Source organism: Triticum aestivum, chromosome 7B (assembly GCF_018294505.1).
Source record: "Triticum aestivum cultivar Chinese Spring chromosome 7B, IWGSC CS RefSeq v2.1, whole genome shotgun sequence".
NCBI lineage: Eukaryota > Viridiplantae > Streptophyta > Magnoliopsida > Poales > Poaceae > Triticum > Triticum aestivum.
The window spans coordinates 680,141,687-680,156,261 of NC_057813.1; the positions used below are offsets into that span (position 1 = coordinate 680,141,687).

The window sequence follows — 14,575 nt, forward strand, 5'->3', positions numbered from 1 at the left end:
CAGCAAATTAAAGGGTTACTTCTATGCAAGTGGTAACTGGCACTATAAAGGTAGAACTTCTCTCTTTGAACCTGTTTGAATTAGTTTAGAACCTGTTTCACTTTGTTTTGAACCTGTCTGTACTTTTCTGCATGAGTCTGTCTGAATTTGTGTGAACCTGACTGAACCTGACTGTACTTCTATCCAATTTGACGTGTAACGTGGGCCTGATGGTGGGCTTTCGTGTTGGACCTAACTAACCCACCAAGCATGCCACACTGTCTACATAAGAGAAGCCACCAGAAACCACTGGACCCCTGCGCCTCATTCCCCTTGACCAAAACCTAGCCGCCACTGATGGATCCACAATTAGGAGAGGTAGTTGATGAAAAAAATGAGGTTGCTAGGGCTGAAAGGAGGGCTGAAAGGAGGGCCAACCGTCGAGCACAAGCACATGAGCGACGCCAGATGATTGTTACCATGATTATGGCGGAACGCAACCAGAATGATGTGAAGCGGTTCAACGAGGTGTTCCCAGAAGGAACCAACATCACAGATGAACTAATCATCTGGTGGGCCAGAGATAGGGTATCTTTCAATCGATTCCAAGCAACAAGGAAGAGATGGACTCAGATCCTGGCTGCAGCAGAAGGAAGACAGGATTGGGATTAGTTCAACGCGGTAGTTTCTGACTAAATTGTTGTGTTCTGAATCTGCTTGTCTTGTTCTGAATATTGGCCTGAATCTTCTTATCTTGTTCTGAATCTTGTTCTTAGTCTTGTTTTGAATCTTGTCTTGTTCTGAACTTTATGATTGTAGTGAAGGAAGCAGTTCAGGAGATGCAACAACCGTGATGAAGACGATGCAATGTGGCTGCCTGAATCTATGTTAAAGGCTATGCTTATTTATGAACTATCTATGTTTGGGTTGTTGAAAAATCTATGACCAGCAACTACTCCACTGTTTTAGCCAGCAACTACTCCACTGTATTTTTTGGTCACTCTAATTTTTGAAATACTTTGACCAGCAACTACTCCACTGTTTTAGCACGAGTTCCAATTTGCTGGGTTTCAACAAAGACTTTAATTGTAGCACAACCACCACAATTTCTCATCACTCAATCTACCACTTCCCCACTATCACACTCCACCGCACTTCCTCTACTCCAACATTTAAGTAGCCCAACAACTCACTCAATCTCTGCTCACTCTATCTCTCTCTCCAAAACCTCACTCTACCTACATCCATGGTTGTTTCTTCCTCTATGCCAGACCCATGGCTGAACCCCTTCTCCACTGGCAAGGGCTGGGTTGCCATGCTTTTTGGGTCGGCTCGCGGCGATGAAGACATATTCCTCAACTACATGAAGATTGCCATGAGATACAGCAGCGCAGAAGGGCTCGTGGATGCATCAAAAGAGGCGAGGAAGAAGGCGACGACTGAGGAGAAGCAGCGCATGGACCAGCGCTATGGAACCCCAGGTAAGGTTATCAAGCCCATCGACATGTTGATGTGGGCAATGAAGGAGGCAGACTCCGGCGATGCTGGGCAGAGGGAACGGTGGGCAGCTGATACCTCTCCAACGTATCTATAATTTTTGATTGTTCCATGCTATTAAATTACCCCTTTTGGATGTCTATGGGCTTAATTTTACACATTTATATCATTTTTGGGACTAACCTACTAACTGGAGGCCCAGCCCGTATTGCTGTTTTTTTGTCCATTCCAGTATTTCGAAGAAAAGGAATATCAAACGGAGTCCAAACGGAATGAAACCTTCGGGAGCGTGATTTTTGGAACGAACGTGATCCAGCGGACTTGGAGTGCAAGCCAAGAAGTAGCCGAGGCGGCCACGAGATAGGAGCCCCCCCCTGTAGGGCGTGCCCCCTGTCTCGTGGGCCCCTCGGGCGGCCACCGACGTACTTCTTCCTCCTATATATACGTACGCCGAAAACATCCAGGGAGCACCCAAAACACAATTTCCACCACCGTAACCTTCTGTATCCGCGAGATCCCATCTTGGAGCCTTCACCGGTGTTCTGCCGGAGGGGGAATCGACCATGGAGGGCCTCTACATCAACATCCTTGCCCCTTCGATGAGTTGTGAGTAGTTTACCACAGACCTACGGGTCCATAGTTATTAGCTAGATGGCTTCTTCTCTCTTTTTGGATCTCAATACAATGTTCTCCCCCTCTCTTGTGGAGATCTATTCGATGTAATCTCTTTTTGCGGTGTGTTTGTCGAGATACGATGAATTGTGGGTTTATGATCAAGTTTATCTATGGTTAATAATTGAATCTTCTCTGAATTATTTTATGTGATTTTGTTATGTTTGCAAGTCTCTTCGAATTATCAGTTTGGTTTGGCCTACTAGATTGATCTTTCTTGCCATGGGAGAAGTGCTTAGCTTTGGGTTCAATCTTGCGGTGTTCTTACCCAGTGACAGAAAGGGTTGCAAGACACGTATTGTATTGTTGCCATCGAGGATAAAAAGATGGGGTTTATATCATATTGCATGAGTTTATCCCTCTACATCATATCATCTTGCTTAAGGCGTTACTCTGTTCTTATGAACTTAATACTCTAGATGCAGGCAGGAGTCGTTCGATGTGTGGAGTAATAGTAGTAGATGCAGGCAGGAGTCGGTCTACTTGTTATGGACGTGATGCCTATATACATGATCATGCCTATATAATCTCATAATTATCCGCTTTTCTATCAATTGCTCGACAGTAATTTGTTCACCCATCGTAATACTTATGTTATCTCGAGAGAAGCCTCTAGTGAAACCTGTGGCCCCCGGGTCTATCTCCTATCATATTTGCTTCTAGTCTACTTTTATTTGCATCTTTACTTTTTGCATCTATATTATAAAATACCAAATATATATTTATCTTATCATACTATCTCTATCAGATCTCACTTTCGCAAGTGGCCGCGAAGGGATTGACAACCCCTTTATCGCGTTGGCTGCGAGTTCTCAGTTTGTTTGTGTAGGTGCGTGGGACTTTTGAGGAGCCTCCTACTGGATTGATACCTTGGTTCTCAAAACTGAGGGAAATACTTACGCTGCACTTGCTGCATCACCCTCTCCTCTTCGGGGAAAACCAACGCAAGCTCAAGACGTAGCAGCAGCCCACCGCTATATCCCTCCAGCACAAGCTACGGCTCCAGCTACTATGGGCAACGACAACGAGGACCTACAGATCATCGCCCCAGTAGCACTGCTGGCTCACCGACGTCCTCCTCCCATCATCGTCATCGATGGAGACGAAGAGGAGGTGCCAGAGCTGCCACCTACCACTCAAGTCAAGCAAGAGGTGCGACGGTCAGGTCGCATAGCAGGGCAGGGGCCTAACAATCTGAAACTGTAAGTTTCAGATTCAGTTACATCAGTAATCGCCAGATCTATGTGAGATTCAGTTCTAGCAGTTTAGTTCTGTCAGTTTATCAGGGTGTTTGCAATCTCAGTGAGATTCAGTTCTGCAAGTTTAAGTGTCTTTGAACAATTTCAGTGTCCATGTGCTATCTATGTAAGACTAAATGCTATATGGGAGACTAAATGTCTTCCAAACTTCTCTGAATTTGTCTGAACTTGTGATGAAGCAATTTCTGAAGTAAATAGATCTCAGCAAGAACTTATGATATAACACACAGAAATAAACTGCATCAAACTTAGATAATTTAGTTCTTAACTTAACTTAGTACTAGTTCTTAACTTAACTTAGATTCTGTTTTTCGTGTGTTATTTTCTTATTTTGATGCATCTATGGATAGTAAAATAGTTTATAAACCATGGAGAAGTTGGAATATAGTAGGTTTAACACCAAAATAAATAAAAAATGAGTTCATTGCAGTACCTTATGTGGTGGTTTTGTTTTCTTTCACTAACAGAGCTTATAAGATTTCCTTTTGAGTTTTGTGTTGTGAAGTTTTTAAGTTTTGGGTAAAGCTTTTATGGACTACGAAATAAGGAGTGGCAAGAGCCTAAGCTTGGGGATGCCCATGGCACCCCAAGATATTCTAGGATAGCCAAAAGCCTAAGCTTGGGGATGCCCCGGGAAGGTATCCCCTCTTTCGTCTTCGTTCATTGGTAACTTTACTTGGAGCTATATTTTTATTCGCCACATGATATGTGTTTTGCTTGGAGCGTCATGTATTATATTAGTCTTTGCTTTTTAGTTTACCACAATCATCCTTTCTGTACACACCTTTTGGGAGAAACCTACTTGATTAGAATTTGCTAGAATACTCTATGTGCTTCACTTATATCTTTTGAGCTTGATAGTTTTTGCTCTAGTGCTTCACTTATATCTTTTAGAGCACGGTGGTGTCTTAATTTTGAATAAATTTCTAGTCTCTCATGCTTCAACTATATTGTTTTGAGAGTCTCTTAGAACAACATGGTATTTGCTATGGTTACAAAGTTGGTCTTAGAATGATGAGCATCCAAGTTGGGTATAATAAAAACTATCATAGAAAGAGAATTGGATGCTATGATCAACTTGATGCTTGATAATTGTTTTGAGATATAGAGGTAGTAATGTTGGGGTCATGCTAGTGGGTAATTATGAAATTGAGGAATACTTTTGTTGAAGTTCGCAAGTCCCGTAGCATGCACGTATGGTAATAGTTGTGTGACAAATTTGTTGCATGAGGTGCTCTTTTGATTGTCTTCCTTATGAGTGGCAGTCGGGGACGAGCGATGGTCTTTTCCTACCAATCTATCCCTCTTGGGGCATGCGTAGTAGTACTTTGCTTCGAGGGCGAAGTAGACTTTTGCAATAAGTATATGAGTTCTTTTTTGACTAATGTGAGTCCATGGACATATGCACACTCATCCTTTTACTTTGCTAGCCTTTATTATTACGGCGCAACTTTCGCTGGTAGCATAAACTCTTTATTTACCTTCCTTAAAACAGCCACCATACCTACCTATTATGGCATTTTCATAGCCATTCCGAGATATATTGCCATGCAACTTTCCACCGTTCCGTTTATTATGACATATTCCATCATTGTCATATTGCTCTTTTGCATGATCATGTAGTTGACATCGTATTTGTGGCAAGGCCACCTTCATAATTTTCATACATGTCGCTCTTGATTGATTGCATATCCCGGTACACCGCCAGAGGCATTCATATAGAGTCATATCTTGTTCTAGTTTTGAGTTGTAATTCTTGAGTTATAAATCCATATAAGTGTGATGATCTTCATTATTACAGCATTGTCCTAGTGAGGAAAGGATGATGAAGGCTATGATTCCCCCACAAGTCGGGATGAGACTTCGGACTTTACAAAAAGAAAAGAAAAAGAAAAGAAAAAATGAGAAAGGCCAAAAAGAAAAAAAAGAGGCCAAAGAAAAAAAAGAAAAAAAATAAAATGAGAGAAAAAGAGAGAAGGGACAATGCTACTATCTCTTTTTCCACACTTGTGCTTCAAAGTAGCACCATGATCTTCATGATAGAGAGTCTCCTATGTTGTCATTTTTGATATACTAAGTGGGAATTTTTCATTATAGAACTTGACTTGTATATTCCAATGATGGGCTTCCTCAAAATGCCTTAGGTCTTCGTGAGCAAGCAAGTTGGATGCACACCCACTTAGTTTCTTTTTGTTGAGCTTTAATATATTTATAGCTCTAGTGCATCCGTTTCATGGCAATCCCTACTCATTCACATTGATATTTATTAATGGGCATCTCCATATAGCCCATTAATACGCCTAGTTGATGTGAGACTATCTTCTCCCTTTATTGTCCTCACAATCACTATATACCACCATAGTGCTATGTCCATGGCTTGCGCTCATGTATTGCGTAGGAGTTGAAAAAGCTGAAGCGCGTTAAAAAGTATGAAACAATTGCTCGGCTCGTCATCGGGGTTGTGCATGATGGGAGTATTTTGTGTAATGAAAATGAAGCATGGCCTAACTATATGATTTTGTAGGGATAAGCTTTCTTTGGCTATGCTATTTTGATAGGACATGATTATTTGTTAGTATGCTTTGAAGCATTATTATTTTTTTGTTTTGTAAGCTTTTATTTTGAATCATTTGGATCTGAACATTCATGCCAAAAGAAATAAAATTACATTGAGAATTATGCTAGGTAGCATTCCACATCAAAAATTTCTTTTTTATCATTTACCTACTCGAGGATGAGGAGGAATTAAGCTTGGGGATGCTTGATACGTCTCCAACGTATCTATAATTTTTGATTGTTCCATGCTAATATAATACCCCTTTTGGATGTCTATGGGCTTTATTTTACACATTTATATCATTTTGGGACTAACCTACTAGCCGGAGGCCCAACCCGTATTGCTAATTTTTTTTGCCTATTTCAGTATTTCGAAGAAAAGGAATATCAAACAGAGTCCAAACGGAATGAAACCTTCGGGAGCGTGATTTTTGGAACGAACGTGATCTAGCGGACTTGGAGTGCAAGCCAAAAAGCAGCCGAGGCGGCCACGAGATAGGAGGGCGCCCCCCACTATAGGGCGTGCCCCCCTTTCTCGTGGGCCACTCGGGCGGCCACCGACGTACTTCTTCCTCCTATATATACCTACGTACCCCGAAAACATCCAGGGAGCACCCGAAACACAATTTCCACCGCCGTAACCTTCCGTATCCGCGAGATTCCATCTTGGAGCCTTCGCCGGTGTTCTGCCGGAGGGGGAATCGACCATGGAGGGCCTCTACATCAACATCCTTGCCCCTCCGATGAGTTGTGAGTAGTTTACCATAGACCTACGGGTCCATAGTTATTAGCTAGATGGCTTCTTCTCTCTTTTTGGATCTCAATACAATGTTCTCCCCCTCTTTTGTGGAGATCAATTCGATGTAATCTCTTTTTGCGGTGTGTTTGTCGAGATCCGCTGAATTGTGGGTTTATGATCAAGTTTATCTATGGATAATAATTGAATCTTCTCTGAATTCTTTTATGTGATTGAGTTATCTTTGCAAGTCTCTTCGAATTATTGGTTTGGTTTGGCCTACTAGATTGATCTTTCTTGCCATGGGAGAAGTGCTTAGCTTTGGGTTCAATCTTGCGGTGTTCTTACCCAGTGACAGAAAGGGTTGCAAGACACGTATTGTATTATTGCCATCGAGGATAAAAAGATAGGGTTTATATCATATTGCATGAGTTTATCCCTCTACATCATATCATCTTGCTTAAGGCGTTACTCTGTTCTTATGAACTTAATACTCTAGATGCAGGCAGGAGTCGGTCGATGTGTGGAATAATAGTAGTAGATGCAGGCAGGAGTCGGTCTACTTGTTATGGACATGATGCCTATATACATGATCATGCCTATATAATCTCATAATTATTCTCTTTTCTATCAATTGCTTCGACAGTAATTTGTTCACCCACCGTAATACTTATGCTATATCGAGAGAAGCCTCTAGTGAAACCTATGCCCCCCGGGTCTATCTCCTATCATATTTGCTTCCAGTCTACTTTTATTTGCATCTTTACTTTTTGCATCTATATTATAAAATACCAAAAATATATTTATCTTATCATACTATCTCTATCAGATCTCACTTTCGCAAGTGGTCGCGAAGGGATTGACAACCCCTTTACCGCGTTGGTTGCGAGTTCTCAGTTTGTTTGTGTAGGTGCGTGGGACTTTTGAGGAGCCTCCTACTGGATTGATACCTTGGTTCTCAAAACTGAGGGAAATACTTATGCTACACTTGCTGCATCACCCTCTCCTCTTCGGGGAAAACCAACGCAAGCTCAAGACGTAGCAGCAACCCACCGCTATATCCCTCCAGCACAAGCTACGGCTCCAGCTACTATGGGCAACAACAACGAGGACCTACAGATCATCGCCCCACTAGCACTGCTGGCTCACTGACGTCCTCCTCCCATCATCGTCATCGATGGAGACTAAGAGGAGGTGCTAGAGCTGCCACCTACCACTCAAGTCAAGCAAGAGGTGCGACAGTCAGGTCGCATAGCAGGGCAGGGGCCTAATACAGTTTCAGATTCAGTTACATCAGTAATCACCAGATCTATGTGAGATTCAGTTCTGTCAGTTTATCAGGGTGTTTGCAATCTCAGTGAGATTCAGTTCTGCAAGTTTAAGTGTCTTTGAACAATTTCAGTGTCCATGTGCTATCTATGTAAGACTAAATGCTATATGGGAGACTAAATGTCTTCCAAACTTCTCTGAATTTGTCTAAACCTGTGATGAAGCAATTTCTGAAGTAAATAGATCTCAGCAAGAACTTATGATATAACACACAAAAATAAACTGCATCAGACTTAGATAATTTAGTTCTTAACTTAACTTAGCACTAGTTCTTAGCATCAGGATAATATTTGGGCAGTACAGATCAGGGAAAACAGCACCCCCCACACCTACCAAAATGATCTGAACCCATTACAGTTCTTAGGTAGTTCAAAGGTAGTTCATAGGTAGATCAGGGCATATTTGCATCAGACTGATCATTCCTAGGCCAATTATATATACAGGCCTCATATATACTTACCATCCAGAGCTGCCACTTCACTCCTCCATCACAACTTCCTTTATCTTGTCTAGCTTTTCCTTGCACCCATGACCAACCTTCAGGAGCTCAACAATGACATTCTCCAGCTTCTTCTTCTCTTCTTTAAGTAGGTCTTTCTCCACCTCTAGCTCCTTCATGGCCTTCCTTGTGTTTTGGATTATATCGGCTTGACTCTGAAGGATGCACCTCTGTTCTTTCTTGAGCTTAAGCTTCTCCATTTGAAGCTCAATCTTTGCCTGCTCCTCAAGTTGCTTCTTCTTCTCCTCCAATTCATTGATTGCTTGACTTGTGCAATCCATGTCCTGAGATTTGATTCCATCCTGATAATCAAACAACTTGGACACATCATTCACCAGCTGGCTATACTGATTGGCCAGAGAATCAAGCTCCTTCTACAGTTTTGCAACCTCTATCCCATGAGCCTCATTATCCTGGGCTCTACCAAGGTTCTGCTCATGATACATATCCTAGAGCTTGCTTAAGCACCTTTGCAGAATTACAGGCCAGGGGGCATCTACCCACTCCAGAACACCACAATTCGCACCATCCTGAATATCAATTTAAATTTACAGTGAACACCACCGTTAACAAGCAAATTCAGAATAACAAATCATAAACTGTAATGATATATATAGCTACACTAGCTAGTTAGTTCTATACTAAAGATATAATACATCTATATGTTTCATATGTTTCCAGTGCTACTACAAGTATAGTATTCAGACATACCAATGTTTTCACACTTAAGGAAATTTCAGAAAAACAGCAACTAAACACTTTGTTTCCACTACATAGCAGAAATTCAAACTAATCAAATCCACACCAACTTGGTCCATTACCTCAGTAGCACATCCTATGAATCTCCTCCCGCTGTCAGTGCCTTCAAATGCCACAAACTTGCCTGGCCTCTGCCTGTGCAGGATGCACCTTCTATCAGATTCAGTCACAAGCCCACAGAAACTAGGGTCTATCACAGTGTCAGGAGTTTGCCGCAACAGCAAAAGCATATCTATATCAACTACAACTCACATATATCAACTTCAATGGAAGAAATCTCAAATATCTTCAAACCCTACCCCCCACCCTAGAACAGACATGAAGGGAGACGATAGACCGAGCTGACTTACAAAGTACTCCATCTGCATGCTGCTGAACTCGCTCATGTACTCATCATCGTCGTCCGACGTCTGTTGCTGTTCGGCCACGACGGCATGGTCGCGGAGTTGCCGGAGTGCGAGAAGAAGAAACAGAAGCAGAGGAGAGCAGAGAGGAGTGGAGTGAGCTCGGGGGAGAGTGAGAGAGCTGGTGGGGACTAGCGGCCCGGTCGGCCAGGTTATTCGTGGTCCGACCAGGTGTGACCGACGAGCGGCTCTAAAGGCCCCGCGCACGCGCCGTTAGCCGTTAGGCGGGCCGCCAGCCTGGCACGTGGGCCACTAGGGTCAGAAGCACGGTTAAAACGGTCAAAATCACCATTCAGCCAACTTTGTAGTTTTTAGTCACGTGATTACATTTTTTGGTAGTTTTCAGGCACTTTTAAAAAAGTCGTAAGTCTGTGGGACGCAAATCCCTAAACTATTAGTTTTTTTTGTCAAACACTCTATTTTACAACGTTCATATCTTTGGACGAGGCTTGCTTAATACCGCCTTGGTTCTTGAACAAGTTTCAGAATATATTACTTCCATTTCATATTTAGTGTCGCTTAATCAGCCGTATATAACTGTATTTCAGTGCTAGATACAAGCGACACTTCATATGGGGCGAAGGGAGTATAAAGCAGACCCTGGCCTACCTTTTAATCAAAAAAATGTGCTGTGAGTGCTGGGCCTACATACCTAGTGCCGTCTCCTTGACCCTGTTGCATTGCTTGTTTGCTGCAGGACAGCTGCATTTTCAAAAGCAAAAGAATCTGTATTCAATCAATATTTATTCTTGTCTCCCGGCACAAGTCACTTTGGATTTCATTGTAAGTTTCCGAAAGATGGGGAATAATGATGTGGAGTGTCGTCCGTTTCTTCAGAGGGGTGTAAAAACAAGAGCATGATGCTACGATCCACTATTATTTAGGGTGCAAAGAGACCTTCGATTGGCAAAATTTCCAAGTCTCGCATATGGGCTCGCATATATATCTCCATTAATTTTTACTCAACCAATCACACCAAGAATCTACACAGCCCAGCCTAAATCTACAGAGGAGGAGGAAGGAGGAGGAAGAAAAGCAGCCCCCAAAAAAGGGAAAGCTGTGGCGAGCAAAAGACGGCTGCTTTCATTGCGAGCTTTCTTGCAGGGCCGTCGTGCTGCTGCTCTGGCTCGCCGCGTCTTGGTCATCGTGGTGGTGGTCGCGGCTCTGGCCCGCCGCGTCTTGGTCATGGACGTGGCTCCGGCTCGCCGTGTCGTGGTGATCACGGCTCGGCCTCGCCGAGTCGGCGCCGAGATGCGAGCTCGCCTCGCTGCCCTGCTCGTCCACCTTCTTCTCCTGCCCCTCGCCGCCGGTGAGCGCGCTCGCTGCCGCGGCCGCGGTTGCGAGCTCCACCTCAGCAGCCCGGCTGGCGGCCGGCTTGGCGAGGAACGTTGGCCGCTCGTCGCCGGCCATGATAACCACCACGTGCTCCAGGAAATCCATGGCTGGCCTGGCCGCGCCCGACGCCGAGGCCTTCTCCCCGTCGGCGTCCCCCGCCGCCTGGCCGTCCCGGTCGCCGTCGAGGTACCCCGAGAGCTTCCAGTAGGAGCAGGCGAGGATGAGCAGCGCGAAGGCGATGAGCCCCAGCATGGCCGCCAGCCCGCCGAAGAGGTACGGCACCGGCGACTGCCACGGCGAGTGTGGCGCCACCGTCCCGTTGATCAGCCCGTGCGCTGGCGCCACCGTCGGGGCCCCCACGCGGTGGCTCACGGCGACGAACTCGGCTCCGGGCCTCATGGTTTCCTTGGTGTTTCACTTCCACGGCGTAACAGAGCAGAGGGGTTGCAGGGTCCTTCTTGTTGCTCTGCTCTCTCTGTTTTTCTCCTCCGTGTGCTTGTTGTTGTTTCAAGCGTGGTGTGGTGTCTGGTGCGAAAGGGTGAGAGGGAAATGGGATGTATTTATAGGGGAGGAGGCCGGGGAGAAATATACTTGGAAAACATAGGAGGATTGTCTATTTGTGATGCCAAGGAATATCATAAGACCAATGAGACATTTTCTGCTTGGAGTGTGTACTCTGTTTCTAGATACCACCCCCTTTTGAAGCGAAACCGCGCGAAAAATCTCCACTGCAATTTTCAAAGCAAATAAACTATGTATAAGCAAAAATAGACGACATTAAAGTAAGTTAGAAAAACAGAAGAGATTAGCGATGATTAAGTGTGTTTCTCATTTTACCATTGGGCTAAGGTTTTTGTGTTAACTAGTTGGTGCGAAGAAATCAATAAGGAGTTATATTGCTTGATCGTAAAATATAGGTAATAAAAAATTCAAATCTTCTTTTGTATTAATACAGAAGTTTTTCACACATACAGTGAAACGATTTTGTTTTAGAGTAAAAGATCATAGTTCTAAAATAAACAAAATGGTTTCAAAGGATCCGGGGTCAATGTCATATGGCGATGACAGGCTAGTTCATATTTGACATTCGGATCCAGGCCAAGTCGTCTACTTATTAGTTACCTATAAAATTGAGTAAATCTCAGCTTGACATTCGGATCAACATCTGGCTATTGCTATCCTAATATCGCTTCCATATAGATCACGTAAATTTTCCTCTAGTTCTGCACTTTCAATACTCCAATTTTGGACTAAGTGATGTTTTTAGCTGACTAAGATTTGTAAAAGTTTTGATAGTCGGGAATTAGCATATTAATCAAATTCCAAGGTATATTACGTAGGGATCAAGTAACTAGGCCAGATAGAACGCCGGGTGGACCAATCATTCATGCACTAGTCACTACAACCACATTAATTTCAACTGTAGAAGTTTCCTACGGTGTGGGGTTGTGAATAGTTTGGCCTTGATTCTACACAACGTGTTAGTGAATAAAATCCATGTAATAACAAATGTTTAAGTTAAACTTTCTTAATTTTGTCGTGCATATTTCCTGAATTAGTGAATAGTTTGGCCTTGTGTCTTTTTTCTTGGAGGGGAGGTAATTGGAATCTTGAGAAGATTCCTCAATTGTGGTGCTACTGTATTTTTAGTAAGCTTGTAAGAAAACTAATTGATTGTGTGATACCAGTAGACGCGGATACGCGGGGGAGGGGGGGGGGGGGGGAGATCATCTAGGACTCTACAAGAATTATTGCTTTGTGCACTTATTATAAGGAGACTCCAAACCAGAAACAAGAAGGAAGTTAATGGTATGCTTTAGGCCGGACGTAAGCATCGTCCTTCTTTCTTTGGTGTAAATTAATGTAAAGTCATAGATATGTTAGTAGCAATAAAGGGGAGCATCTGGATGTGTCCCGATGTTGATGGTAATATTAGTACTATCCTATTAGCCAAAATCATTGGCGAATATTTCTAGCTAGGTTAAATAGCTAGAGTATTACATAGCCTCATTGCCAAACGCATATGAATTTGTACCAGCACATTCGTAGGATCTTCCTTTCAACTTTCGAAACGGTAAAAGTATATCACACAACAATCAGATCAAGATAGGTGGATAAAAGTATATCACACAACAATCAGATCAAGATAGGTGGATTTATACGTGAAGGGATGGGCGCAAAGTTTAGCTGAAATCAACATGTGGCACAAGTTGTTAATTACTACTACTAATTAACATGCCGCGTCCTTATCCTTCAGCATCCAGTTAGCTAGTTAAATCCATCGCTTAGTGGACCTTTACCAGCACCAATGAATGCGCATTACGTCTGCAAGCTTTAGTTAGCCTAGAGCTATGCTTGGCGTGACAGATTGTGACTGGCCGGAGGGCCCGATGCATGGCCAATAGAAGGGTACTACTCCATAGACTATATCCAAGGAAACTTACATCAGTTACTCTACTTGTTAGTGTCGTGCTCCTTTAAGCTTGCTTTTAAACCAAAACATATTCCCTCATAACCAACTTTTTGGTAGGGAGTATCCATCTCTCATAAAGTATGTGACCTTAACAAACATAGTGCATCAACTAATCCGAAAGGTGCCTAGTGAAAACAAGATATATATGAACGCTCATAGAAAGTTCTAGAAAAATTGTTCTGTTGCTCTACCTTGGTGAGCTTATATCCATGCCAAAAGAATGATGGTCCCGGGCTAATAGGTCAGTATTTCGTGCAACGTGCATGATTGCGCGGGAGAAAAGCGGTGCAATATGTCTCGAGTGTGCACACACGAACCCAAATGTACGTTCCCTAGCGCGCCATGGGGGCTGATCCAGGACAAAAATCCAACAACATGGGTCACACACCACATGCGTTTTGGGGTTAGCTGAATAGGGATGCATGTCTTTTGTATGGATGCCAACTCAACATTATGATGTCTTGTGCGCAGTGAGCTCTTCGAGAACAGCTCCCGCTGCAGCCGCACACGTAGATTCGTGTCTGCCCTAGTGTGTACTCCCTCCGTTCCAAATTAACTAAAACCGCGACGAGTAATTTGGAACGGAGGAAGTACATATTTTGTTGCTAGAAGCAAGGATACGTGTGGACTAGCAATTAATATCGATGGTGATCTCGGCAATGATTCAGAGGAATTGTGCCCCCTCCTTATGGAGTATGGTTTGTGTCTATCATTTGCAGCGTACATTCAATGCTTGACATGATGTGAGCTAACCACCAAGAGAAAATTAATGAACCTTTATCTAAATATAGGAGGCCTATTAGAATTTTCAAAATGCGAGGTTTGGCTATGAATTAGTAGTCTCATAGTTTGCAGATTATGTGTCACAAAATTAATATAATTACTGGATAACTACTTGAAAGAAGTTTCTATTACTATGATTACATAAGTGTGAGAATTCTCTAGTAAATCAAACTAATTACTCTAATGTCTTATGAAAAACATCATTTTCCCTAAATATTTATGTAACTCGAATGTTTTCACATATTTTTGGTAAAGTTGAAATGCAAATTTCACATGAAAAAATCAGGAACATTC

At 43.0% G+C, this 14,575-nt stretch overlaps 1 protein-coding gene across 1 annotated transcript; it reads right to left on the bottom strand.

Annotated features, from left to right (window-relative positions):
• Positions 1 to 10,534: 10,534 nt before the first annotated feature.
• LOC123159356 (protein GLUTAMINE DUMPER 4) lies at positions 10,535 to 11,549 on the bottom strand. The gene has a single exon (XM_044577183.1). It carries the CDS (start codon positions 11,422 to 11,424, stop codon positions 10,774 to 10,776), a length of 651 nt encoding a protein of 216 aa, XP_044433118.1. The 5' UTR covers positions 11,425 to 11,549; the 3' UTR covers positions 10,535 to 10,773.
• Positions 11,550 to 14,575: the final 3,026 nt, after the last annotated feature.